The 25,114-nt window shown below is 43.9% G+C and overlaps 2 protein-coding genes across 31 annotated transcripts in view; both read right to left on the bottom strand.

Annotated features, from left to right (window-relative positions):
- Positions 1 to 13,066, bottom strand: part of mcf2lb (mcf.2 cell line derived transforming sequence-like b) — a 34,825-nt gene extending 21,759 nt beyond the window's left edge. For 12 of the 16 annotated variants that reach the window (XR_009791227.1, XR_009791228.1, XR_009791229.1 and 9 more), the window contains exons 1-2: positions 12,315 to 13,066; positions 11,179 to 11,721 (exon numbers count right to left, since the gene is read on the bottom strand). Coding sequence is in view for 12 of the 16 variants with exons in the window: in XM_061793284.1 (XP_061649268.1) it covers positions 11,179 to 11,704 (526 nt within the window). In the remaining 4 variants the exon portion in view is untranslated. Of the gene's footprint in view, positions 1 to 5,662; positions 5,859 to 6,860; positions 7,309 to 7,330; positions 7,486 to 11,178; positions 11,722 to 12,314 lie in introns of those variants that run through there. The other 4 variants (XM_061793293.1, XM_061793297.1, XM_061793296.1 and 1 more) reach the window with 3 other exon arrangements.
- A 254-nt stretch (positions 13,067 to 13,320) lies between these two features.
- The window catches only part of LOC133487172 (phospholipid-transporting ATPase IH-like), a 131,878-nt gene continuing 120,084 nt past the window's right edge, over positions 13,321 to 25,114 (bottom strand). For 5 of the 15 annotated variants that reach the window (XM_061793313.1, XM_061793311.1, XM_061793314.1 and 2 more), the window contains 12 exons: positions 24,649 to 24,882; positions 24,163 to 24,340; positions 23,987 to 24,089; positions 23,548 to 23,711; positions 23,350 to 23,409; positions 23,067 to 23,194; positions 22,602 to 22,737; positions 21,669 to 21,692; positions 20,754 to 20,819; positions 20,491 to 20,594; positions 20,245 to 20,410; positions 13,321 to 16,975 (listed from right to left, as the gene is read on the bottom strand). In XM_061793313.1, coding sequence (XP_061649297.1) covers positions 16,712 to 16,975; positions 20,245 to 20,410; positions 20,491 to 20,594; positions 20,754 to 20,819; positions 21,669 to 21,692; positions 22,602 to 22,737; positions 23,067 to 23,194; positions 23,350 to 23,409; positions 23,548 to 23,711; positions 23,987 to 24,089; positions 24,163 to 24,340; positions 24,649 to 24,882 — 1,627 coding nt within the window. In that variant the 3' untranslated portion in view covers positions 13,321 to 16,711. Of the gene's footprint in view, positions 16,976 to 17,752; positions 17,959 to 19,013; positions 19,132 to 20,244; positions 20,595 to 20,680; positions 20,820 to 21,668; positions 21,693 to 22,601; positions 22,738 to 23,066; positions 23,195 to 23,349; positions 23,410 to 23,547; positions 23,712 to 23,986; positions 24,090 to 24,162; positions 24,341 to 24,648; positions 24,883 to 25,114 lie in introns of those variants that run through there. The other 10 variants (XM_061793316.1, XM_061793308.1, XM_061793317.1 and 7 more) reach the window with 8 other exon arrangements.

Here is a 25,114-nt window from a genome sequence, read left to right as displayed (position 1 = left end):
AAGTACTATACCCAACTCTGAACTGTAATGCTAGCAGTGATGCTCAGGCCGACAAGTCTCTAGGTGGTCCCTTCAAATCCTAGACCAGTGATTCCCAACCAGGGAATGGCAGCCTGAGATCATCCAATTCCACTTAATTTGTCCCAAAACACATTATTTATTAATTAATATATATATATATATATATATGTTCATAGCTATGCCAGCGTATGCGTGTATCCAACGATTAACATTCATAAACATTCAGAATACGTCACGGCTTCCTGCAAGTATATCAGCCTTGTGCTCAATCAAACAGGGCCATATTTCCCACCGAGTAAGTCAATTTATGAGTAAATTGCGACAAGATCATGATTTCACTACATAGATGTTTTGTGACATTTGTGTTTTATGTTGTGATGGTGAAATGTTTATTGTGTAAAATGGCTGCCTTGGCTCAGTAAAGTGTGGGAAATACAGTTCTAGACTACCAAAGTAGGTGATCTGGGGGTCACTATGACAATGTCGGAAGCACTTTTTGAATCTGTACTATAACGTCAAATTATTACATATTGTTGCTTTGAGGTTGAACCGATAGTGTCTGCAAAATTTACCTTCCATGCATGTCTGTCTTGTTGTGGATCAGTTCTTGATTAGGAACAGACATTTGAGGAGCAGTTTCCATTTCCTCTCTCTTTTTTACTGTAACCTCCGGCGAGGGTGTGCACGCAGCGAACAAAGCATCAGCGAGACAGAGCGAGCGAAAGACAAATGGCCTCGGCTCTGATGTTTGTAACTTGGTATAAAGCAGGGATGCCTCATGGATGATAATGGCCACTTGTTGCCCGAGGTGATGGGACATCTGCGGGGTGCACTCACTCAGTCAGACAACCACACCTTGGCCCCCGGCAACTCCCACACATCAAATCCAATCACCCACCCATTATGTTTGTTTCAGAAATGCCCCTCTTAAAATATATCGCTTGTGGTCATTTTTGTGTTGTTGTTGTTGTTTTTCTCTAAATGTTTGAAATGTTAAAATAATGTTTCATGCGTGGAAGGTCTATTGGCCAATAAGCAACATTATTGGTTTTTGTCTCCTAGATACTGTGAGTTGCTTTCATTCCTGCTTGACTGTGCTCATATTTGTTTTGTATTTCAGTGTCCTGTAAGCCTGTTAGGTTTCATACACCTCATTTGGTGTATGAAACAATGAAATAAATAAACAATAAACTAAACTATAGGTATACACACACACACACACACACATATATATGCAGTATGTGTGTGTATGCAAACACACAAACTTAATAACAACTCATACAATACCGCCGCTGAGGTGAGATCACATATTCTGACAAAACCTAGTTTATGTCCTTAACATAAAATATTCTTTTCAAACTCTCAAATGCCCGCAAAGGAGCAACATCGCCCCCTGGGGTCACAAATCCTGACTGGCCGAAGAGTTTTCCGTGACGCCGATACTTCTGTGCAGTTCGGCACACTGTATAGCGAACAGTGGTCCAAAAAGGCCAAGTTTGCTGGCTTCAAGCTGTTTCTTACTCTTACTGTACAATAGAAATGTGGAAAGAATGAAAGCGAAATGAGAGCCCTGCGGTAGACTGTCCTACTTTATTCAGCCTGCGCCCCCACACAACAGCAGCACAAGAGACATGGAGGGGAAACACCTGAAGCAGCTACGGAAGAAAAAAAGTCAAATCCACAACACGCTATAACTCCCAGTTGAAGTTTATTGTAAAATTGACTCCTAAAACAAGAATTGAACAGTCTACCACACAATTTCATCGAACGAAAGTCATAAAGCATGTCATATACACAGATAGACTTTACAGACAAGAAAGCTGATGGCACCTGTGTAAGGAGTTGCTACTGACTAACACACGAAATGCAGTAGATGGGCTAACGGAAATTAGCATTGATGCTACGGTTATCATAAACTAGGTGGGCTTGTTAGTAATATCGTGGCCCGGCGCATTTTAAAAGGCGGACGTCTGCACTGCTGTGGGCGTGATCACAGCCAACTTGAATTCTGTCCAATCAAAGCGGCTCCTCTCATTCCCTTTAAATGTGGCTCGAGGTGCACCGACAGTCTTTGACATAGCGGAAGAAGAAACCGATTTGCTTGAGTCCAGGTGGTCGAAGCGTGCAAAGTACATTTATACGGAACTGCAAGCAGACCTCCACGGGCGGAAGATGGAAAAGAGATCACAAATATCTGCACTTGATCATTCGTGTCAGGCAGTGGGATAATTAAAAATGCATAATGATATTAATCATTATAATAACATGTCCAATGAATTGATTTCTTCAACGATCCAGAGGGTTTCATGCCAACTGTTCACATATTTATGAATGGATTATTTCTGACATCCACCACACGTCCGTGGCACTCAGAATCTGTTCACTAAAGTTCTAACTGCAACAGACATAGACATGGTGCCAACAGGCAAGTTTAGACCAACTTTCTCCCACCAGATGTCAAAGGACACACCCTCGTTGCGCCAGTATGCCAAGCTTGTCCTAGTCCTGTTTGCCAAATTAGGCAAATGCCCAGCAAGCCTCACGCCTGCACAAAAATCTACGATAATTGAGCCCAATTGCCTCAAATTATCCTGATTAAATATATAGTGCCGCTTCTTAGAGATTTAACACTGCTTGCCATTCACACCTAACAGCATCATTCGAAATCCCTCGAGCCGTTACAATTGGAACGAGCCAACACAACATTACATTACAAGTGAAACCACTCAAGTTTCAAAGCACTTTCTTTTGCACCTTTTCTCATCACTAAGTGTCAGTGATGTCACAAAGACCTTGTAAGATGATTCGTGCATCACACATGACATTTCGTCATGAATACCTGTGTGTCCCATAAGCACCTGTGTGTAAGGTTACAGAAAGGATCCAATACAAGAGATGTATCAATCAAAAGGAGTGTTATTATCTTTGAAGGACATCATTATTATTCATCTTTGTTAGATTATGCCGGTGTATAAAGTGTCCAGTGAGTGTAGCTGTATTAAGATGAGAACAACTCAGCTTTTATTTATCGGGCACTTTCAAAAAAGAGCTGAAACAAAGTGCTCTACATAAATAAATATGGACTATAAAATGTAATAGTACAAACAATCAATAGGAATTAAATAAAAACAAGTTAGCCTCTCCCTGTAAAACAAGCAAGTATGATCTCACACTGTCATTGAAACACTTGAAGACGCATGCATACACACCAGCTGCGGTTTGAGGGGATAATGATCTTTAACGGGTTTAACGGCAGGGATTAGCATCCCGTTCACGTTTGTTGGGGGGACCAGTCAAACGTTAGTGGGTCACAGTCCCACATCTGGACCGCCTGCCACTACTGACACACATTCAACAGACGCCAAAGGGCATGCAGAAACTTGGCTCTTGAGTAGACCCAATGGAATTAAACACAGTCAAATAAAACGGATTTACCTTGAGAAAGGTAACCAATGCACACATCAATGCTTGAAGCTGTATTCATGTAACCATATTTCTTTGAATTCAGAATTTTTCCAACAATTTTGCTAAAAATCTCTAAAGTTGCACTGTCCTTCAGAGTTCGAATTTCCATCATGCATGACGTCACACGTCAGCAGCATACCTCAGGAGAGAGCTCCGGACGTCGTGTTCACTTGAAATACATATTCCAAAAGAAGATGTTATCTCAAGTAACTGGCGTCGCATTCAAAGCTAAAGTGTCCCAATTTTGCCAAGGTGTCCCATCAATAATATTAAGAGAGGTTTGCTTATTTTTACACTTGTATGACAGTTACAGATGTTAAAATGTTACTTCAAACAGTGCCTGCGCAGTTAATTAAGCTTTTATGATGGCAACAGTTTGGCCCTGGAGCACATTCATAAACATTCATTCCTGTGGAAAGAAAAAGAAAAAAGACAAAACTGAAATGTGAACAAATCGTGCAAACAAATACCGTAAATATAATCTCGATTCCAACACTTTGGCCCTGGCGGATGTCAGAACTTTTTAAAAAATTGGATGTCATTAGATTGTGCAGGTGTACCTAATGAAGGAGTCAGCGTGACGCACAGACAACGCAGGGAGGAGAAGACAACACACCTACCACACAACCAGTGGCAGTAGCGAGAAAATCTGTAGTATTTTTCGACCTCCTCCAAGGAGATGCGTACGTGATCCGAGCTCGCCTCTACAGGCTGCAAATACACATGCAGGAATCCACTCTTTGCTTGACTCTCTGCCTCTTCGTGTACTGATCCTGAATTAAACTCCATTTGACTTTCTTCCTTGCTCTCCCGCCATCTCTCCTCTAGCTCAACCGAGTCCATTCTCTCCGGTCCCACGGTACTCCGCAGCTCTGAGTCCACTTCAGTGGAAAAACCAGAGTCCAACTCAGCATCCACAAAGGAGCCTGAATCTGACATCTCCTCTGCTTCCATCCTGCTGCTGCACTTGTTTCAGTTATCGAGATAGGTAGCCTCTCATTCAGATGCCCTCCTCAGCCCCGCCCCACTATAACGGTGTGTACTCCCCTGTGCTACCTCAGGTTACCTTCCCTATAGCAGACAAAAGCTACATTGTAATGCTTGAATTCAGCTTCCCACCCATAGAACCTCTTCCTCCAAAGCTGGCCACATTTCTATTAGATCGTGTCGGCGCACCCTTTGTGTCATGTCCTGTGAATTTATGTTTGAAATGTCTGTAGTTAAAGTTTGTTACACTAGGAAAAAAAAGTACTGTTTGCTGCTTTCTGTTATCTTTGACTACACAGGTAGGATGAAGTAACACGGTCAGGTGGTCAGTGTACACTGTTCCACTCAGCTGTATTATCTCAGTAGATGTGCACCTCAAAGTACAAAGCCTCCATTCTGACAGGCCCATTTAAAACGCAGTCCGAATCCCCCTTTAACCATTCACAGACTCTGACCATTTAAAGCCCTCGGCCTTGTTTACACCACTCAAAAGACTCCATTATCACTAACTCAGAGAGGGAACTAATTCTTAAGGCACAGTCAAAGAAAAGCACTGTTACGTGACTGTAATGTGACAATTGAAGTTCAGTGACTTGTATTGAACGATGCCGTGCACTCCAAAGTCAGCTGGAAAATTGAAACAAGGCCTGATTATTACATTATAAGTATGTATCTCCATGCGTGTGTGTCTTGATGTGTGTGGTTTTGGGTTTTTTTTTTTCTTTTGCCCAATGAACCCACTGCACAAATCAGGTTGTCAGTGCAATAAACATTGAGTAAGTAGTGGACATCCCTGATGTAAAGAATTGGCTGAACCGTTGTGATCCATTTGCAGTTCAAAAACGCTTTCATGTCAGTGACGCAAGGAAAAATAAACTTGGTTATTGGAATTGCAAGCCAGTGAGGGTCACTTTCATCAGTCATATGACGATGACCTAGTTCTTTGGAAGATAGTTATCACGAAACAAGTAGAAAATATCGAAAGTATGAAAAACGTGCAATTTGTCATTCTGCCTCACACACTCCTGTTAAATTAGGGGACAATTGTATATTTCCCTGAAAAGACAAACCTGAGGTATTGAAGGGTGACCTTAAAATAGCAGTATATGGTCATCTTGCATTGGCATCTATAGACAAACAGCTCATAGAAACACAGCACAAGTGAAACGTCAGCAATTCTTCGACTCACGTCGCTTAAGGGTAACCATTGGAATCGCATTTTCCCATTTCGAAGCATTCCTCTTGGCTTTCCTCACCATTCTTTCCTCCCTGCGTTTTTGCAAGGATGACGGGAGGTCTCACAGTGGAAAGACTGAGCCCAATATAACACCAAGCGCTTCCCCTCGCCTTCGAAGCAGCTGCTGCGCTTGCGGCAAAAAACCCAAATGACGGCAGTAAGTGTTGTGCAGCCGCTCAGATTTGTATGCTGGTAGCGTTTGTTGATGCAGCACGAGCTTGCGCTCGCCCACACTGTGGTGCACACTGCATACAAAGACATTGTGGGTGAAGAGAGAGGAAGCCAAAGTAAGAAATTCAAGAGTGAGAGTTCCACGGTGTGATGGCTACCAGTATTTACAGCACACTAACACGGCACTTTTGCAAAGAGCACAATCTAACAGAGTGAGTGCAAAATGAAAAAATTGAGTAGCATATTCTGTTCAACTCATTCCTAATATGAGCATCAAGCTCCTTACACCTTCTCAAACCCAGAAAGAAAACTCACCCAAAAAACATTCCACAAAAATTCTAATCGTGGCATGACGATACTGCAGATATCGATAGTGACCCCAATGCAAGCGGACCTTGGACACTCTGCCGCTCTCCAAAGTTTGGAAGAAATGGATTTTGTAGATTTGGCCCAATTGTGACTAACAAACAGCAGTCAAAACTATAGCTCGGCTTTTCGGTGCACAAACCCATTGAAAGTCTAACTAACTAGCCAACAAATGCCGATCAAAGTATCACCTCTTGCCTTTCACGTTTGATTTTTCCCTGTAATCATACGAAAAAACTAACGAAGCAAAGGCAATCAAAACATTGCCCCTTGACTCACACACTTTTATGTGCAAACCTACAAACGGCAATCAAAACATCATGTCTGATCTTTTGACTTTTGTGCAGAACCCTACAAAAGAACAAAGTAATTAACCCAAAAATGGTGATCCAACTAGGGCTGTCACTAATGAATATTTTTACTGAATTACTGAACTGCTGAGTTCTAGCTAAAGCACCATATGAGTACATCAACAAAGATTTGTTCTAATTTCCTCGAGACTTATCCAAAGTAACCATGACCGCCACCATAATAGACATTTTGAGGACTTGCAGACTTGACCACGAGTAGCACTCGGGATTGCCAGTACACAAAAACCATCCTCTCCTCTTACCATCCCAGTGTCTCCAGGAATTCTTACGGCTGGCCGGACTGAAAGGGAAAGAAGAGCCCAGTCCCGAGATGTCCAAGTTCTGGATCAGAAGACTGAGCCGGTTCATGATCCGGTACGACGCCTCGCTGCCCTCCCGCAAGAACTCGTGGAGAGACATTTGGCTTGCTGATGGTTTCAAAACCAACTCACAAACTTCCAGGGCAGGCACGGGAAGGACCCCGTTCGGTTCACTTCTGGGATCGTGCAGGATCAGACCGACCTGCATCCATCTTGCGGCAGCGAGACCAACATGGTGCACGGCTCACAAGTCCGGCTTCTCCCGCAGACCCACGCCGGGGACTTCATGCGAAGCTGGCAAGTCTAAAGAGCCGAGTCACCGCACAAACCTGTGCAAACGCTCACGCTATAGGCAAGAATAGACCTTGCTCCGCTCTGCATGAACACACACTCACTCCGGCAGACTCGCATACCTCATTGCAAGTGTAACTATTGACAGTCGCTTTGGTTTCCCTGCTGGAAGAAGACGGCAGCCGGTGGAGCACAAATCCCCTTCTGTTGCCTGGGCTAATTATATTCTTCCACCCCTCTACTAATCTGCCTCTGCTTTCCCCACACGCTGTCTTTGCAGATACCTCCAACTTATTTCCAGTACTGTACAGCCGAGACCAAGAGAGCAGCTTTATAATTTGAAAACACTGACATTTGCAATGCTTGTGCTGTTGTGTGAACCAATATTTGCCCAAGAAGGGGCGGGAAGCAACACGCAAAGTTGGACACGTGAGCTAAAGTCAAGCAACAGTTTACTTAGTTCTGTGAGCTCATGCCAATTTAGTAGGGAAGTGTACAAAAACACTATATTTTGGTGTGAGATCCGGCTCCCGCGACTCCTACTCTTGTCGCTTGTTGCTTTTGCGCCTTGATAGGCCGCAGTCTTGCAGCAGGTGCAGAACTGTCAGAGCCGGTGGACTGCCCACGACGGCGCCCTTCGTCGTGCAAAGTTGAGGAGTAATGCGCAACTAGATGGGACTGGAGAATGGAGACCTTCATTCTGTATGTGTATGCGTGTTACTCGCCAATGGACGCTACAGCTTGTTTACGTTGAACTTGTGACGTCATGTATGCTGTGATGCACTGGCGAAGGAAGACTCCAGACCTCCTCTTTCAACTATAACGTTTCATGCAACAAAGAGGATGTATGAATGGATGGTTTAATTAGGGTTTGTAATTTGAGAAGGGGACAAGTACTTTTTCACAGTACACTAGCTTTATCAAATTAAAGTGGCACTAAGCAGGCCCCAAAAATGGCATGTAAATTCGACACACCACAGACAAGAGCAATGTTAACAAGGCATCCAGTGAAGACACATTTTCGGGATGTTGCCATCGTTAGCTTACTAACTGCACACTGGAGTGGTAAATGCACCGTGTTATAGAAGCTAAGCACAGCTAACTCACAACTGAGCCGCCAAACAAAATGACATCACTTTGTACTTATATAGCGGGCGAGCATTGAACCCCGGTCCTCAGAACTGTGAGGGAGACACTCTAACCAGTCGCTCACCGTGCCGCCCAGGAAAATTCAAACGGTGAAAAAGATGCTTAAGCTATAGCTCAACAATTCAGCACGTTATAAGTCTTTGCATATGTTTTCATCACTTATCTTCAAACATATTTCATGTATTTGGAAACAAAACATGGCCATCTGCTTTGAACCTCTTTAAAAAATAATATCAAAATGCATTGTACAAATGAAGGCCTACTTCAAATAAACCTCTTACGCCCAATAAACACTTGTTACTGGTACACACTGGTACAACATGACTATCAAAAGCCCCTGTACGATTTTATGACTGCGAAGAGCTTTGTTATAAATCAGATTATAAACTTTACATTTCTTTTTCTGCTTTGCTTATGTCTTTGACACTCCCAATGGAGGGACCTGGAGCTTGTCATAGATATCATTCTTGTTACATAGCTAATAAAAAAGAGCAAGAGCCTTAGTCTGCATGGCTACATGCCTGTAAGACAGCAGGCGGCAGAATGTGACTCACTGATCTGGGTATCCCTCTAAATCAACTGGAAGTAGGTCAAAAGGGCCATTAGCAGTCAAGGAGATGTTGCTGGTTGTGATTATAAATTCAAAGAAACGTCCGCTGCTGTGGACTGCTTAGAAATGAATCATGATTAAAATACTGATCACTGGCAGCATGGTGACATAGTTTGGATTAGCACGTCTGCCTCACAGTTAAGATTCGAAGTTCCAATTACTAAAGAGGAAAGAAAGTATTCTATGTTTAGGGTTTTTGTTTATATATAAAACATACAATAAGGATATACATGTATTTAACTTTTGTCTTAAGATATTGGCATATGGAAAAGAAAATATGAGCAAATTTCGCTTCAATCAATCACATAATCAAAGCGTATTCATGCTCGCTAGTGTTACAGGCACAGGAAGTCCGCTATCACATTTTCCGTTTGGTCACGTGACGTTTCACAATCTAGCGGATTGCAGGCTACATTTTTACAAACAGCCATTTACACCCACTGACAATTTACAGTCTCCAATGAACCTATCATGCATCCTTTGGGAATATGGAAGGAAGCCAGAGAATATGCCCAAACTGAGATTCGAGCCCGCAATCTCGTTTGTGAAGTGGACGTGACAGTGTGTTGCATACAATTGCTGCCCTTCGACAAGTATACAGTATATGTGTAAACATCTGGTGAGTTGGATAAATAGAAGGACCGATTTAACACATTCCTCTGCATTGGTTGATTTTGCGTACAGTGCACACACACTTTTCGAAGAGTGTGTCTGTATTAAACTTTGTTTTCAGACAAGACCGATAATTTCTTCCGACATCCCTGAATCTCTCTTAACACAAAATCTTATTCTCTCTCCTGTCTCGTGAGATCATCGTTAGATTTCTCGCCATCTAGCCACTGCAAATCTCCGTCACCACTATTTTTAAAGACGACTGCGTGCGAGTAATGCAGGGGTGGGAAACCTATAGCCCGTGGGCCATACACAGCTATGGCCTACCAGAGAATTCCATCCATTTCCAAGAGCAAATAAAACCCTCGGGGGCCTGTTATAAACATTAAGCAGACACAATCCATTGAAGCAAAACAATCGAAGTGCGTTCCGCCTAACACTCGAGTCTGCCCACTCACTGCTCGTCAGTAGATCTTCATCATGTGTGGTGCTAAGGATGAGGCTTGCTGCTGGAAATGTGCACCATCAGGATTTCTCTTTGCTTCGCTGATCTCATTCAACAATTGGCTTCGCTTAATTGTTTTAAGCTTGACCTGTTTTCCCAAACAGGTACTGCTCATGTCCCCGTACTGTATGGTTTTTGTGTGCTACTCTTCATGGATCAGGGCCAACGTAAGCAGGGAGGAGGAGTCCCGCTATTATGTGTGGCTATCACGGACAACGGCACATTATTCGAGCAAATAGTCCTCCACGACTTAGCGCTGGACTTTGTCACGCATCAGAAATGATATCGGCAGCAGTCGCTTCAGGAGACTGACAATTATGATAAGAGCGCATTGTAGCAAACATTGGGTATAAGAGATACAAAGTCCATATCAACGGAGCGGGTGTAATATAAGCAATTAAGTATAATACATATAGTAAAATACAATATTACGTTAGATGTAGTCTGTATTATTTAAATTAATAATAATTTAATACCATACTCTCTCTTTTATATCTATATATATTTATATAATATATACACACACACACATACAAATATACATGCTGTATATCTATGTATATGTTACTTAACCTTGCCATATGAGGTCATAATATTACAAGCAACAACGAGAAATACAGAAAATGAATATCAATCCCTAGTAATACGTACCTGGCAATGAAAAGAAAACATTATTATCTTTGTAAAGGCCTAATTTTTGATACAGCTCCTGTAATGGACCTTGTGACAGAGTGCAGGCGTACCTAATATTATGACTCCTGGTGGTATGCAGGCCAGAATCACGCATATTACACTCATTTGCCCCATAAATAATGGCACACAATTAAAACAATATCAGCATTTGAACACTTCACTGCATTTTAGATTGGGTCGACACCCCTTGTGTCTCCCTCCACACAGTGCATTGGTTTCCTACAGGTCATAAAAATGTAGGTCATCATGTCATATTTACATGTGCTGATAATTCAATTTATGGTCTCATTTTTAAACCGCTTCACCTTTTCAGGATCCAATTTCAATCCAGCATGCACGGGAATGATTTTGTGCATGTATTGGTGTGTGCGTGTGTTTGTGTGTGTGTGGTTGTGGCCCACCTATACTCCTGCTAACCGTCCTCAGCCGCTCTAGCAGCTCCCCCACGTCCATCTCCTCGGTTTTCATCCACAGGATCATCCTCCAGAGGCGCAGCGGGAGACCAGCGGCCCAGCAGGGAGACACTTTCCTGGGGAGAAGAGACAGCTTGCCTGCTTTTACCGGCCGCTTCCTCTGAGAGAGTGGTGCAGTGGCGTTAACGGGCGTGGAGGACGGATGGCGGCGGGAGGGACAAGGGGACGCAGGCGAAGCAGAGGGTTCCAACCCGAGAGGTGTATTCCTGGTAGCGAGCGGTCTTGTAAGAAACACGGATGCTGAGGGCGTGTGAGTGTAGGTAACGGGCGATGACGGATGCCCCCTCGGAGACTTGAGCGATGGGGACGCCGCCTCACACAGCCCGGGCTGCCGGGACACGTCCTCGGCCAGGGGGAGTCGGGAAAGGGAGGATGCTGGAGAAGATGGGGTGGAGCTGGAGCAGGATGATGATGATGATGATGATGATGGTGATGCAGCTTCTCTCATACACATCACCGACACGCGTGATGCTGCAAACCAAACAATGGTGGGGGGGAGGAGAACCAGATGCCGGCATTTGATACAATAGTGACACCTCGTGTGTAAAACATGCACGTGCATGGTGAGACCAAACCAAGAATTTAGCCTACTATGACAATAACGATGAGACGCTACCACCATAACATCATAGCTTAGTTGAAACGATGACGTTTTGTAATGCCAATAACTTGGTGAAAAAAACTATGTAGACAGGCCTTAGTTAACCATCATAATACTAGCAACAACTTGATAGGATTCATATTCACTCATTAAACACTGCAGAACTTAAAAAAATAGAAGTAATCCGTCACATTTAATATTTTCGCTTTTATTCAATGACTCGTTCAAACATGTAGAGCATGTTTGACTGTTGGAACAAACATGGCCGGTTAGCCAAAATGTTAGCTCTTGCTAACTTCCGGTTATCCAAAATGTTAGCTGTTGCTAACTTTGTTTCGAACCACGGCAGTGAGTTTCGGTGCTCATACACATGCAAACACTCACACAGGCTCCACACAAGGCACGGGCTTTTGCCCTCGTTGTTTAACAACTTGAAGTGCTTTGACGTGAAAGAAATATTCACCTTTAAGCAGCAGCTCCTCCCGTCCCCAGTAGGCTACAGTCTACCCACCTGCCTGCACCACATTCGAGAGCTAAATATTACGTCCAGCCAAGGACAGATATAAGTTTTAAAAGACAAATGACTTTAAACTACCCCTAACATTACCAACATCCAAAGTTTATTCATTTTTCTTACCAATGTCAACGCAGCTCCATCCGTGCAAGTCCGCAAAGCATGCGTAAATAACGTTCAATTCATGAATATCCTTTGCTCAAAATGAAACATTTATACCAAAACACATTTACATCACTCGAAACGAGAAAAATAATAGTTTTCAACAATTTAGATATTTGTGTATTTTATTTATAACAATTCGGTTTTTTTCCCTCCAGAGTACCTGATCCCACACACAACATGGCGGCTCTCCAGGAAGTGCTAAAGGCTAGCTTTTGCTAGCTGTAGTGGTCAAATGAAATTTACTTGGCGGAATACGTGACAACACTTTCTCTACACTTGTATTTATTACTTTTTTTTTTTACTTGTAATCGAATTCAAAAGAGTCAAAAGGTCATATAACAAAGACAGCACTTTAGAAGAAGGCAGTACTACATGTACTTCCACTTTGCCCAATATAAAATATACACTAAAATACTTTAATGCTACTACTAGCCTACATGGGTTACTGATAAAATAACTAAAGTTGTGCAATATACGTGCTTTTAAAAACACACAAACCGCCACCCCCGCACACAATGAAACTAATATAGAAATTTCAAAACACAAATCAAATATGCCCACATTAAGTTAAAAATCTTTTTGGGAATTGTTCTTCCTCTCCTTTGATGTTTTATAAATTAAAATTCCTTCACAAAATCCAGAGAATTCAACCGAAATTCACCAGAATATTACATTTAAAAGTCTATGTTGTTTTCATCGTTTCTTTATTCCAAGCAAAATGACAATAGTGCTTTTCACCCTCATTTGCTACAGGCAGGCTTGTAAATTGGGTAACAAAAGGAAAAAAAAGAACCTTTAAACTTCTTTATTTTTTTTTTAAAGAAAAAAAGTCTCAAAACCTGTTATTTATAATAGTGATACAAACAGTGCTGTACGGAAGGGAGCACACACACACACACAAAGACACACAAAGACACACCCCTGGCACCTTTGTCACGCTTCGGAGATGTCAGCATTTTCAACGAGCAAGCTGCGCTTGTGCTGATGGACTTCAGAGAAGCGGCGTGGACATTCGAGAAAAAGGCTGCTGAGAGACAACCATTGGAGACGGAGGCCAGTTTGTTCCACGTTCAAGTTATTTGGTCACTTCACCCACTACAATCTCAGAAAAAATAACTTGCGAGGAACAGTAGTATCACGGTATAAACCACCCTCAGCAGACCTTCGTTTTTGGGCGAGCACTGATCTCAACAACAAAGTGCACAATCTCTACTGACCCATTTGGTAAACTTTAACCCACATTCGAACCAAGTTAAAATAGAATCATTTATACAAAAGTAGCAAAGGAAACGTGCACAAAACATCCTAATGGAAAATACAACAACGCCATAGCGGTGAAAAATAAAGAAAGTAGAAATGTGAATTATTGGAGATGACCACAATGTATCTCACCGGGATTTGGAGTTTTTTTTTTTTTTTTTAAGAATTCCAATGAGAGCACATGACAATTGTAGCTGCAAGTAAAAATAGAACTATTGGTCTTTGAATCAGAAGAAAATAGTAGAAATGCATTGTCGACAATGTACCACAATGTATCCCCATGGACAGTTTTTTTTTCACGCTTTCCAATGGACAAGTGGATGAAATGACAGTTTCATCTACCCTTTAACAACAAAATGTGATACAGCTGTCAAAATTGAAAAAAACAAAATACATTTTTTTGGCACATGTTGAGCTCTCGGAATGCAGTTTTAAACACAAATGACAACTAAAAGTGTGACCTGCGGTGTACATGCAGTCCAACTAAATCCTGCCGGGGTATACAACAATCATGACGAAATGAAGAATTGAAGCAGAGGAGCACGTCAAATTCGCCTCGATACAATATGGCAACAGCACAGTGAGCGTCACTGAGGTCACGATGTTGAATGCCCAAATCAAAACAGACTTTGCGTGTCTGAGCTCGTATCTAATCTGTACAATAAAAACTGTTTTTTTAAAAAAAAAAATATATATATATATATATATATATATATAAAATCTATACCCGTTGGTAGATGGTGATGTGTATAAAAATAAACTGTGTTGTTGAGAGGAAAGAGAGGTTGATCTGGAATGAGCTACAATCGTCAGCTGGAGGACACGACGGACAAATTGCTTTGACATTCTGTTGATTGATTGTGACGTCGCCTATTCAAGTCTTCCTGCCGAGTACAACGTACGTTACATCCATTCGTCGAGAGTGACTGCCACCGAGACAGGGGAACAAGAGGAACACGTACTTGGCCTGATTTCAGACCCGACATTAGTTTTTTTGCATAACATACAGAGAGCACAAAATCATCCGGAGGTCAAGCACAGTCCATTTTAGAGCATGTGAAACCATCACAGTGCTACGAAGAAGTATTAGGGCCACACCGGCAGGAAAAAAAGATCATGGTAATGAAATTGTAATATTACAAAAATCTTTCTTTTTCTTTTGTTTTCAATGAAAACAAGTTGTAATAGTGACAACAATACAAAAAAAAACAGTGTTACAAGAAGGTTGTAAGGGGCAAAAAGTCAACGTTAAAAGAATACGTACGAGACAAAAGATGGAATGTTACAAGGAACAAAGTCGATTATGTTACAAGAACGAAGCTTTTACATGGAAAGAAGACGTAATGCAATAAAGCTGTAATCTTACGACTCTTTTTATGAGGATAAAGTCAGAATATTACAAGAAGAAAGTCAGAATCTTATGTGATGTGTTAAGAAAGTCCTAACGTGAGAACAAAGACATAACGTTAAACGGAAAAAGTCAAATGACAAGAAGAAAGTCGTAATGTCTTAAGAGGAAAACGTCCTAATATCACGAAAAATAAAGTTGTTTCATTTTTTGCTGTTAATTAAGAGGGAAGATATTACGTGTTTATGCTCGTAATATTACTATTTTATTTTGTATACATTTTTTTGTGACACTTCTTAATTACTACGTATTCTCGCAAAATTCAGACATTCTTCTATTTACATAACGTTTTGTAAAAAAAAAAAAAATGATTGCCTGTTACAAGTTGATTCTCATAAATATATGGATTTTTTTCCTTGTAAAATTGCTACTTAATTCTTGCAACCCTTCTGGCAATTTTATTCTCCTGAAATTGCAACTTTTGCTTATAAAATTACCACAACATCACTGACAAGCCTTTTAAGATTCTTACAGCTATTTATTAATGTTACTTTTCTTTCATAAAGGATGTTTACTACTCTAAAGTGAGACCTTTGGATTGTGAAATTATGACCTTCCCGAAATGTTTTGTAAATTTAAGATATTTTGTCCTTGTAAAGTTACATTTTGCTTGTAAAATTAAGGCTTTATTTCTGCAATATTTTGACTTTGATCTTGTATTTCTTAATTTTCTTTTGCAATTCAATGACGTTATTCCCGTAACATGATTCTTGTTATTTTTTTTTTGGGGGGGGCGTGGCCCTAATAACCCTCTCTGCTCCGTGGCCACACGGTACAAGAAAATATCCGTCAAATGCCAGTCCCGGCCACACATCGCCATGCAAAGAGTTGAGCCATGCAAGGACACAGAGGTGAGACGGAATAGCGACAAACGACTGTAAGCAGGCATGTATGAATTAAGGCAGGGTGGCGACAATACTGCACATCCCTTTCTCTTATTTTTCCCCATTCCAATAGGACGAGGTGGTGTCAGGTGGGGGAGTTGGTCAGTGTGTAAGGCTTTGTAATACACCACTTCCATTTCAAAAACAAAACCCCCAAAAAACCCCTTTGGCTCCTCGCCTGCTGCTGTGTGGTTTACCTGTAAGGCAAAGGTGTGTCAAATACGTACAAAACATACAGTGCAGGCATCTTCATGCACGTCCACGCACAACTAAAGGGCTGAGCTTGATGGCTGCCCTTACTTGGCCAGACCACATCGTGAACATTTACATATAGTCTTTTTTTTTTTTTTTATAAACAGGCAATATTTTGACTCAAAGTAATATAAAGGTGTTATTGTACAAATAGGCCGTACCGTATCTTCTCAAAAGTTGGAGAAGACGACCGAAAAGCAAAAGAATGACCGTGAGGAGTTTGGGCGATGCAACCTATAAAGGGGTGTTCACTAGCCCAGCTCGCGTGTTGGAGAATTTCTCACCCTTGAGACGAAGACGGGCCCGCGCACAGCCCGTCATACGCCGCTCCGCACGCACTCGCACAAAAGTTTGCAGATTCAAGGCCAGGTTGGGCATCAGACTGACGTTTCAGGCCCCGGAGCGTAGTAGGCGACGCCTGCCCCGGAAAGCCGAAGCATGCACGGGCTGAGCGAGCGCAAGTCTGCCCTCCCCCCTTCCGCCAAGCGCGCCAAGAGTTTTTGGGGGAGGGGGTCGGAGGCGCGGAGCGACGACGTCTCCGCGCCGGCGAGCTGCAACTGAGAGGAGTCGACGCTCGCTCCTTTGTAGGCGCGACGGGGGGACGGCTCGGCCGCGTCGTCCCGTGCCAACTCGTCGCCATCCTGCAGAGACAAAAGACAACGGCAGCATGAAAAAGATTTTCAGGAAAAAAAAGCACATTAGCTTCGCAGAACTCCAAACAGAATCCCCCTGAGGTTGTATAATGCAGAAAGCAACCAAAAGGTCACTAAGCATTATTGGTTTCACGATTTGGAGTTCGACCAAAATGGCCAAACCATCACAATGCAAGACGTCCAAAAAAAAAATCCAAATAAATCCCAAAAAAATCAACTCACTGAGCATCTGACTAATTCAATCCACAAGGGGTTTTCTTTGAATTTGAATTTGCGACTTCGGTTGATGCCGAAATGTAACTGTCTGCAACAACAGCCGCTCTTCTTGCTATAAATACAATACACAAATGAATTTCATTTGATCTCCCTTCCAGGCATGCTTCTAGAACGCCACTGACAGTATCACAATCCTCTTCCTGTTCCCTTTTTATCACATCTGTCAGACGTTCTCAAGTGGTGAGTCGTTTTACTTGATTTCAGATGCATTATACAGTGGTTAACTCTTGATGCTTGTAAGACAGTTAGGAATGTTAAACTGTGGCTTCAAACATTGCCTGTACAGTTAATAAAGGTTTTATGATGGCCAATTGGTATTCTGTTCAATGGGAAAAAACGGCAACAACCGGATGATGTTTACCCGTAGATTATGTTCACTGCGTACGTCGGAAAGCGGGGTAATATCCGTAAAGTTCATTTGATGTTTAGTTCTCTCACTGAGAAAGTAATGTTACGAATAACAATACAAGTACAAAGACATAAAACTACCAAGTTGTCTGGCAGTTGTCATTGGCGACCATCCTCATTTTCCATGCTCATGAAAAGTGGAGTCGCACTTGCAATTCCGTCTTTCAACACTAGATGACATCACTGTTCCATCCATCCATCCATTTTCTGTACAGCTTCTCCTCACGAGGGTCGCGGGCGTGCTGGAGCCGATCCCAGCTGTCATCGGGCAGGAGGCGGGGTACGCCCTGAACCGGTCGCCGGCCAATCGCAGGGCACACAGAAACAAACAACCAGTGACACTCACATTCACATTCACATTCACACCTAGGGGGTCATTTAGAGTCTTCGGTCAAGCTAGCACGCATGTTTTGGGGATGTGGGAGGAAACCGGAGTGCCCGGAGGAAACCCCACCCGGGATTTGAACCCCGGTCTCCAGAACTGTGAGGCAGATGTGCTAACCGGTCGGCCCATCGTGCCGGCATCACTGTTCCTTACGTTTAAAAAGATGACTTTATTTAGTCTGGCAAATACTTGCTTTATTGTCTTTCAATGAAACCATTATTGTCATATTTGCAACTAATTCATGTCCACAACTTGATTCTTCTCTCTTGTTTTTAGTGCGAACACAGTGGCTACATTGTAACAATGTGCAGCACAGTGTTGCTTAGATCGTCTCAACATCGGACATGTATCATTTTAATATCGTGCATCAGCCATTATTAACAACATTGTTTTCTGAAACCAATTTTCAAGATATTACAAACCTTTTTTTTTTTTTTTTTTTAAATCTCTTTTTCTCAAGCTGTCCATCGATGCCAATGACGTATATGGACAAGCAGAAGTTAAATGCTCTTCCAGGGCGATGGCAGAAGATACAATAAACGTGTGTATCCATCCACCTGTCGCCATTCTGACAGTAGGAGAAGTCATGTTTTCCTGCGAGTTTCTTACTTGTGTGTTCAATTAAACAGGCCAATATTTCACACTGAGTAAGCGCATTTGTGTCAATTGAGACGAGAGAGATCAGTGAAGGTTCGGAAACCCATCATTTCTTGGCAAAAGGCTTTTCCAGTCACGTCTCTCGTGTTTTTCAACAGTACGTCGATGTTACGGTGATGTATTTTGGGCCTTAAACCCAAACTGCGTTAAAAAATGACAGGCAGGAAAGGACGAGGCATGAGTGGCATCTATTGCATTGCAGTTAGGTGAAGCGCTGCTAGGAGAGTGTGTTCAATCGTGTGTGTCTTTTTCTTTTTCTTTTTAACATGCATACAGGAGTTGAGGCCTTAAAAGGGTCACCTGCTCTTCCTGCTCCGCCGTCGTCCGTTTGGCTCAATCAGAAACTCATTCTGCTGGACGACTGAGAAAGCATGAAGATGGTGGAGGGCTCCACGGTAAGGCACGGGCGAGGTGTGGACTGTTGCACGGGGTGCACGGGGTGGGATCACACGGGGGGGAGGAGGAGGACAGTCATGAAATTGGAGCGGAAGGGCGGAATGGGGGGAGAAAAAAAAAAAAGGTGGTGGAGGGTGGAAATGTGATTACGGTGGTTCATTAGAGATGAAAAGAAAAAGCAGAGCAGAAAAAAGGTTCTGTCAGTACTTCCATTCAATTTTCACCCCATTCATCATCCGGTGTGCTTCACAGCAGGCTAAAGCAAGGCGAGGAATTAGGAATTGAAAGTCACCCAGTTCACCCTGTTTCTCATTACACCTTAGGGAAGAAAATATACTCAGTCGAAAGCAGAATGGCATTGGACACTTTGAGGAAAGATGAGCTAGCCAGCAGCTAGCGGGCTAAGAGCACGCTTGGATGAAAATACATTTCAACTAGCATGGATCATTACTAAGTGCTACAAAAAACTGTCCATACGGGAAATGTTAACAAGAGACACCATGACATCGGTAAGCGAGGAATTCACTTTTGAATCCAAATTTCGAATAGTTAAAGCTCTAGAAACTGCGGATATTTGCTACATATGGAGACTGTTGTGTTGGACATTGGTCAGTCCCCACATGGCTATGCTATTTTACAAACGATTGACTAATGTAAAGTGTCTTTGACGATGCAATGGCAATGGCTCCGCAAGCGTGACGTTTTTTGGGTCTCCTAAAAGGCGATCGTTTTGGAGATACAAGGATTCCGCCGGACGGCAGCGAGGAACTGTGGAGCGAGGCAAATGTTGACTTTTAAATGGGTAAACATGGATTACAGCAGGGCTAGGCAAATGTTGTTGTTTTTTTCTCCCAATTTGATCATTTCGAATAATAGAAATATGATTCAAAATGAGATCAATTCATTCAAAATACAATCGAATGAATTGATTTGAATGAATGGATCGGAGGGCAAACGGCTCGATGAATGCAAGAAATAGTTCAAGACTCTCGCGACTTTTAATACTCAGCGGGGTGGATTAAAGAACGCAGCGGGGGGCCCTACTTTGCCCGCGCCCGGATTAGAGACGGTTTCCTTTCTGCGCCCGATGATTTTGACGATACGAGAAACGAGGACGGGCTCGACGTTGGCTCACCTGAGCGCGCTCGGTGGCTGTGGGGCACATCGTCCTGCAGAGGACCTTCTTGATGACATCAGGAAGCAGGCTGACCGTGACGAGCAGGACGATGCTAAGCCAGGCCGGCCCGCTGGACAGCATTTGCATGAAGACGTAATACATCCTCTGGTAGTTGAGGAAGGGCCTGCGCGGCGACAAGAGACAGACGAGACATTTCTCCGATGTCGCCGTTCTCGGAGCAAGAAAATGCTAATCGGACGCTACCAAATGATGCCTCCCCAGAGGAGAGAGAAGATCACATAGAAGAGTAGCGAGCCCCAGATGACAAAATGATTGATCCAGGTCCAGTGGTGCGTGTCCAAGGCGAGCTGGACAAACAAGCAATACGTACACACGCACGCATTGTCATCACTCGCTCAATTATCTGCATCGATCGCTTTGCCTCCGGGCTCACCCGTCACGTGCGCTCCATCATTCGCTTTTCATAGGCAGCGCATTTAAAGCGGAGCCGTGATGTCATACAATACCTTGAGCGTCACGGTGAACACCAGCACGGTGAAGACCAGAGTCCCGAAGGTCCAGTTGCCGAACATCTGGAGGAGACCGTGGGTTTTACAACTGATCACATCACGTTGACACCAATCACATTGACGGATTAGTGAAGAATTTGTTTTCCTTCTACACATTAGTGGCGATGATTAGAAGCCGCCTAAAGATGTTGGGCGAAAACGATTCATGTTAGGGTTAACAGTTATTATGCTCTCACTTTGACACTTATGAAATGGAACTCGTCCTCCCAAAAAGTGGCTTGATTTCCATTTCAGTCCAAATGTTCTGGAAAATGCCTCAAGAGGGGAACGCAACCTTTAAGTTCAAACCATCAACTGGGCTAGTGAGCCTTTAACTGCGTTATGTTCTGCTTTTTCTTTGTTTATGCGCGTGTGTTTTGTGTTGCTACACAAAAGGGAACCATGAAGGCAAATGGCCAAACAATCGAAACCAATGTGGGTCTCTTTTTCAAACTAGTAACAATATGAGAAATAAAAGGAATTGGAAAAAGTCAAACCATCACCATGTGTGACAGACAGACAGACGTGTGGCTTTGTTCATGTTACATTATTTCTTATTGGTGCCGTCCTAAGCAAGACTAAGCAAAGATTATTTCTGCAACTGCACGGACACAAACAGACAAACACAAAGACGCATCAAACAGGCCAACGTCAGATCACAATCTGAGGCGTTAGCCGATTTGCTACCACAATCGAAGCGCAGGGAGCATGTGAGGAAGCATCCGAGAGTTTCACGGAACGATGGGCGCGTTGGGGATCTACGCACTGAAATGAAGATGCGAGTGAGTGAGAGCAGCAAAACTAAGAAAGGGCGCGCGGAGAGGCAGGCAGGCAGGCAGGCTGGCAGACAGGCTGGCAGACAGGCTGGCTTACCATCTGCGTGTTGGTGGTCATGAGCTGGAGGAGCGCAAGCAAAATCAAGAGAGGAAGCAGAGAGAGAGAGGGAAAATCATCAGGACCAAAAAAAAGCTCAAATTAATTTCATGACGTCTCAACTGAAGACCGAAGCAATTAAAGCATTCGTACAAATGAACAATAAATAATAATAATAATAATACAGGCAATGCAAATTCATAATACTGAGTGATAATGATGAGGAATGTTGTCTACCTCCAATAACCACGACGACATGTTTTAGCTTGAATTTGACGATTGTATTTCCTGAAATAGTGGCATTTATAGATTTGATTTATTTTGTACAAACGCATTTTAGGACCATTTTGAATATTTCTTTTACAGTCGAACAAAATATTCAATGCGTGAATGTTGTTATTGTATATCAAGGATTACATTGCTGCCGTCTGGCAGATTTGATTTGAAACAAATGTTTTTTGAAGCATTAACATTGCCTCATCAAAGAGAGCAAAGTATTTCAAGAATTTGTCCAAATAAAACACCAAATCGGGGCTGAGCAACAGTGACCCCGTTTGGACAATTACTTTCACAGCACACCGTGAGGTGGGGAGGCCTTTGAGGGAATACTCCGCTAACTCAGGGGTTTTCATACTCAGGCCAAAGCCATGTCTAATATAACATATTGCTCTGGTGCCATCTTGTGGCATCTAGGAGCAATTCCACAATGTTTCGCGTGGGTGTCAAGTTATTGGCGACCCTAACCCTCTTCGCAGCAGGGCGACGAAGAGTGCGGAAGGAATGACGTATGGCCACGTCAATCAGAATGAGGCGAATTTGTTTCTTCAAAAGGCACCCGGCGATTCATTCGGGCACGGATGCCATTATGTGAGGAAATACGGTATTGGCACTCCCGCCCCTCGCGCAAACACCTTTGCTCTCCAAGAGGCTCACCTGGCCGTTGCTGGTGAAGGTGGTGTTGTCGAACAGGAAGTAGGCGCCGAAGAAGAAGACAACGGCGTCAAAGACGCCCAGGCATGTCCAGTACAGGAAGACTGGCCAGCAGAGGAGGGAATTCTTGGCGATGTCTCTGAAGGAAAGAAGAGGGTGGCGTCGAAAGTGGCCAACTGGAATTTAGAGTCTTGGATTGTTTTGGGGAATGTGGGCGGAAACTGGAGTTGCCGGAGAGAAGCCACACAAGCACTGGGACGACACGCAAACTCCGCACGGGAATACAAACGTGCGAACCGGGCGGCCAGCGCAACGCCAAATCCTTTTTGCAATTCCTCCTTTTCCTTTCATTCCGGCTTGTCATTGGCCAAAACGGCCTTACAGTTAGAAGCTACAGCGCCAGCAGTTGCCTTGGCAACCATCTATTTGGTTTTGTCTTGTGAGTCAATCTGCATCGATCTCCCGCACCTGTACAAGGAGGGCTCCCGTTTAAGCGTCTCCATGGTGACATGCTTCTCCACCAGGCTGTAGAGGAGGATGGGCAGTGACGTGAAGCTGATGTTGTACAAGGTCAAATAGGCCGTGTCGTACAGAGGCTGGCGTGGGACAAAGCACAACAGGGGCCTTAAATGCACCGAGGAGGGGCCGTTGCCGAAAGCGTGCGCGCATAACATCTATCTGTTGTGCCAATTGTTCAGGCCACTAAAGGCTAAGCTGCGGCAGCGCTGAGTTGCAAAGTTAAAAGAGTCACCTGCTGGGAGAAGCCGCAGAAGAACTGGTACAGGAACTGCGGGAAGATGAAGCATACGTTCTGGAAAGATGGAAAATAAGGAGCTTGAGTCAACGGGAGGATCTACACATTTCTACGGTGCGCCATAAAGCCGACCGAGTGGGAAGTGGAAAGTGGAAACGAAATCTGATCATCGCAGCCGTTTTGAAACTCCGCTACCTTGTAGAAGAAATACTGGACGAGCTCCGCGATGCGTATGTAGTAATAATGGCCGTGAACCAGCAGCATTTTCTTCAGATGTTTGAATTTGGGGACGGCGTAGTCGCCGTTTCTGGCGGCCTGGCGACCCTCTTTGCCCATTATCCCTGCGAGACACACACAAACTGATTCAAAGACACCGTGTAACTCGGCAGGCTGGGACATTAAGTACACCAATGCTCATTTTGATTGACACTGACAATTTAACTGTGTGTTCCATCCATCCCTCCATTTTCTGAGCCGCTTTTTTTGATGATGATGTTTTTTTTTTGCTTAAACAAGACAAAATGCCGGGAATGTGCAAATAAAGACAAGGTTTTTACTGGATTGGTTTGTCTTGTAAAACATTTTGTACAATAACTGAAGGTCTAATCGCGTTAGAGCAGCAAAACGAGCTCACCAATGCCCACGTGCGCTTCTAAAATCATGCTGACGTCATTGGCTCCATCGCCAACAGCGAGCGTGATCGGGTGCTCCTCGGAGGCCTTGATCAGCTTCACAATCTGATCGGAGGGGGGAAATTCCACCGGTTCAGTAACAGCGGCTGCCGTCGGAGCGTGCCGGGGTCTCGCTCACCTGCGCCTTCTGCAGCGGCGCCATGCGACAGCACAGCACGGCGCTGCAGTTGCCGCAGATCTCCAGGAAGACCTCGCGGTAGCCGGCGTGGCCCGCGACGTCCCGCTCGGGCTCGAGGACGGCCGACAGCGTGGCGCCGTCGACGATCAGACCGAAATCCAGGCAGTCGACGGACAACCTGCGGGAAGCATTTGTTCGAGAGATTCTGCGCCTCTTCGTTAGGAACCGAAGATTGATTCCGCCTCAATAAAGACAGCGAGGCGGCGTTTGGATTGACACTGTCAGAAAGGTTTGAATGTCAACATTGCGGTCGGATTATGACGTCATTGAGCATTTGCAACTTTTATAATCATGGCTTTGTACGGCGTGGGAAAACACCGGTACTTGTTAGCCCTCGAATGAGGAAAAACTACAGCGCCTACGGGGCTTATATGAGAAAAAGCAAACAGAGCCTCATTATGTGGAGGCCCGATTTGCGGCCCTCACCCAGAAATGGATCGCTGCCTGAGAACCGTCCTGTGCAGCTCAAACAAAACGTCGTGCAGACTCTGCTCCTCCGTGCGCTTCTTGGTCAGCTCCAGGATCCGAGTGCTGCGGCGGAACAGCTTGCTGGCGTAGCAGGTGGCCGCCGCCGTCTCCATTTTGTCCCCGGTCAGCACCCAAACTTTGATTCCCGCCTTGTGCAGCGACTCGATGGTGTCGGCCGCCTTTTCCTGGAGCCTGCGCGTCCACAAGTCAATAAACGCTTCGGCGTTAAAGCATTCTTCGAGACCGTGAGCGAGTGGTGATAAATGCGCAAGCGCCCACTGTCCCGCCCCATCCCCAGTTGATCAGAGCACCGAGCGCCGCCTGATCATCAATAGCCTCTGCCACGTCGCGGCGTAAAGACAAAGAAACTAGGACGGCACTCCCCGACAAGGCCAGACAATTGTCCTTTTCCCCAAAGCGACGA

Source organism: Phyllopteryx taeniolatus, chromosome 12 (assembly GCF_024500385.1).
Source record: "Phyllopteryx taeniolatus isolate TA_2022b chromosome 12, UOR_Ptae_1.2, whole genome shotgun sequence".
Classification (NCBI taxonomy): Eukaryota; Metazoa; Chordata; class Actinopteri; order Syngnathiformes; family Syngnathidae; genus Phyllopteryx; species Phyllopteryx taeniolatus.
The sequence above is the reverse complement of the archived record's forward strand: the minus strand, read 5'-3'. Positions and strand labels throughout refer to the sequence as shown.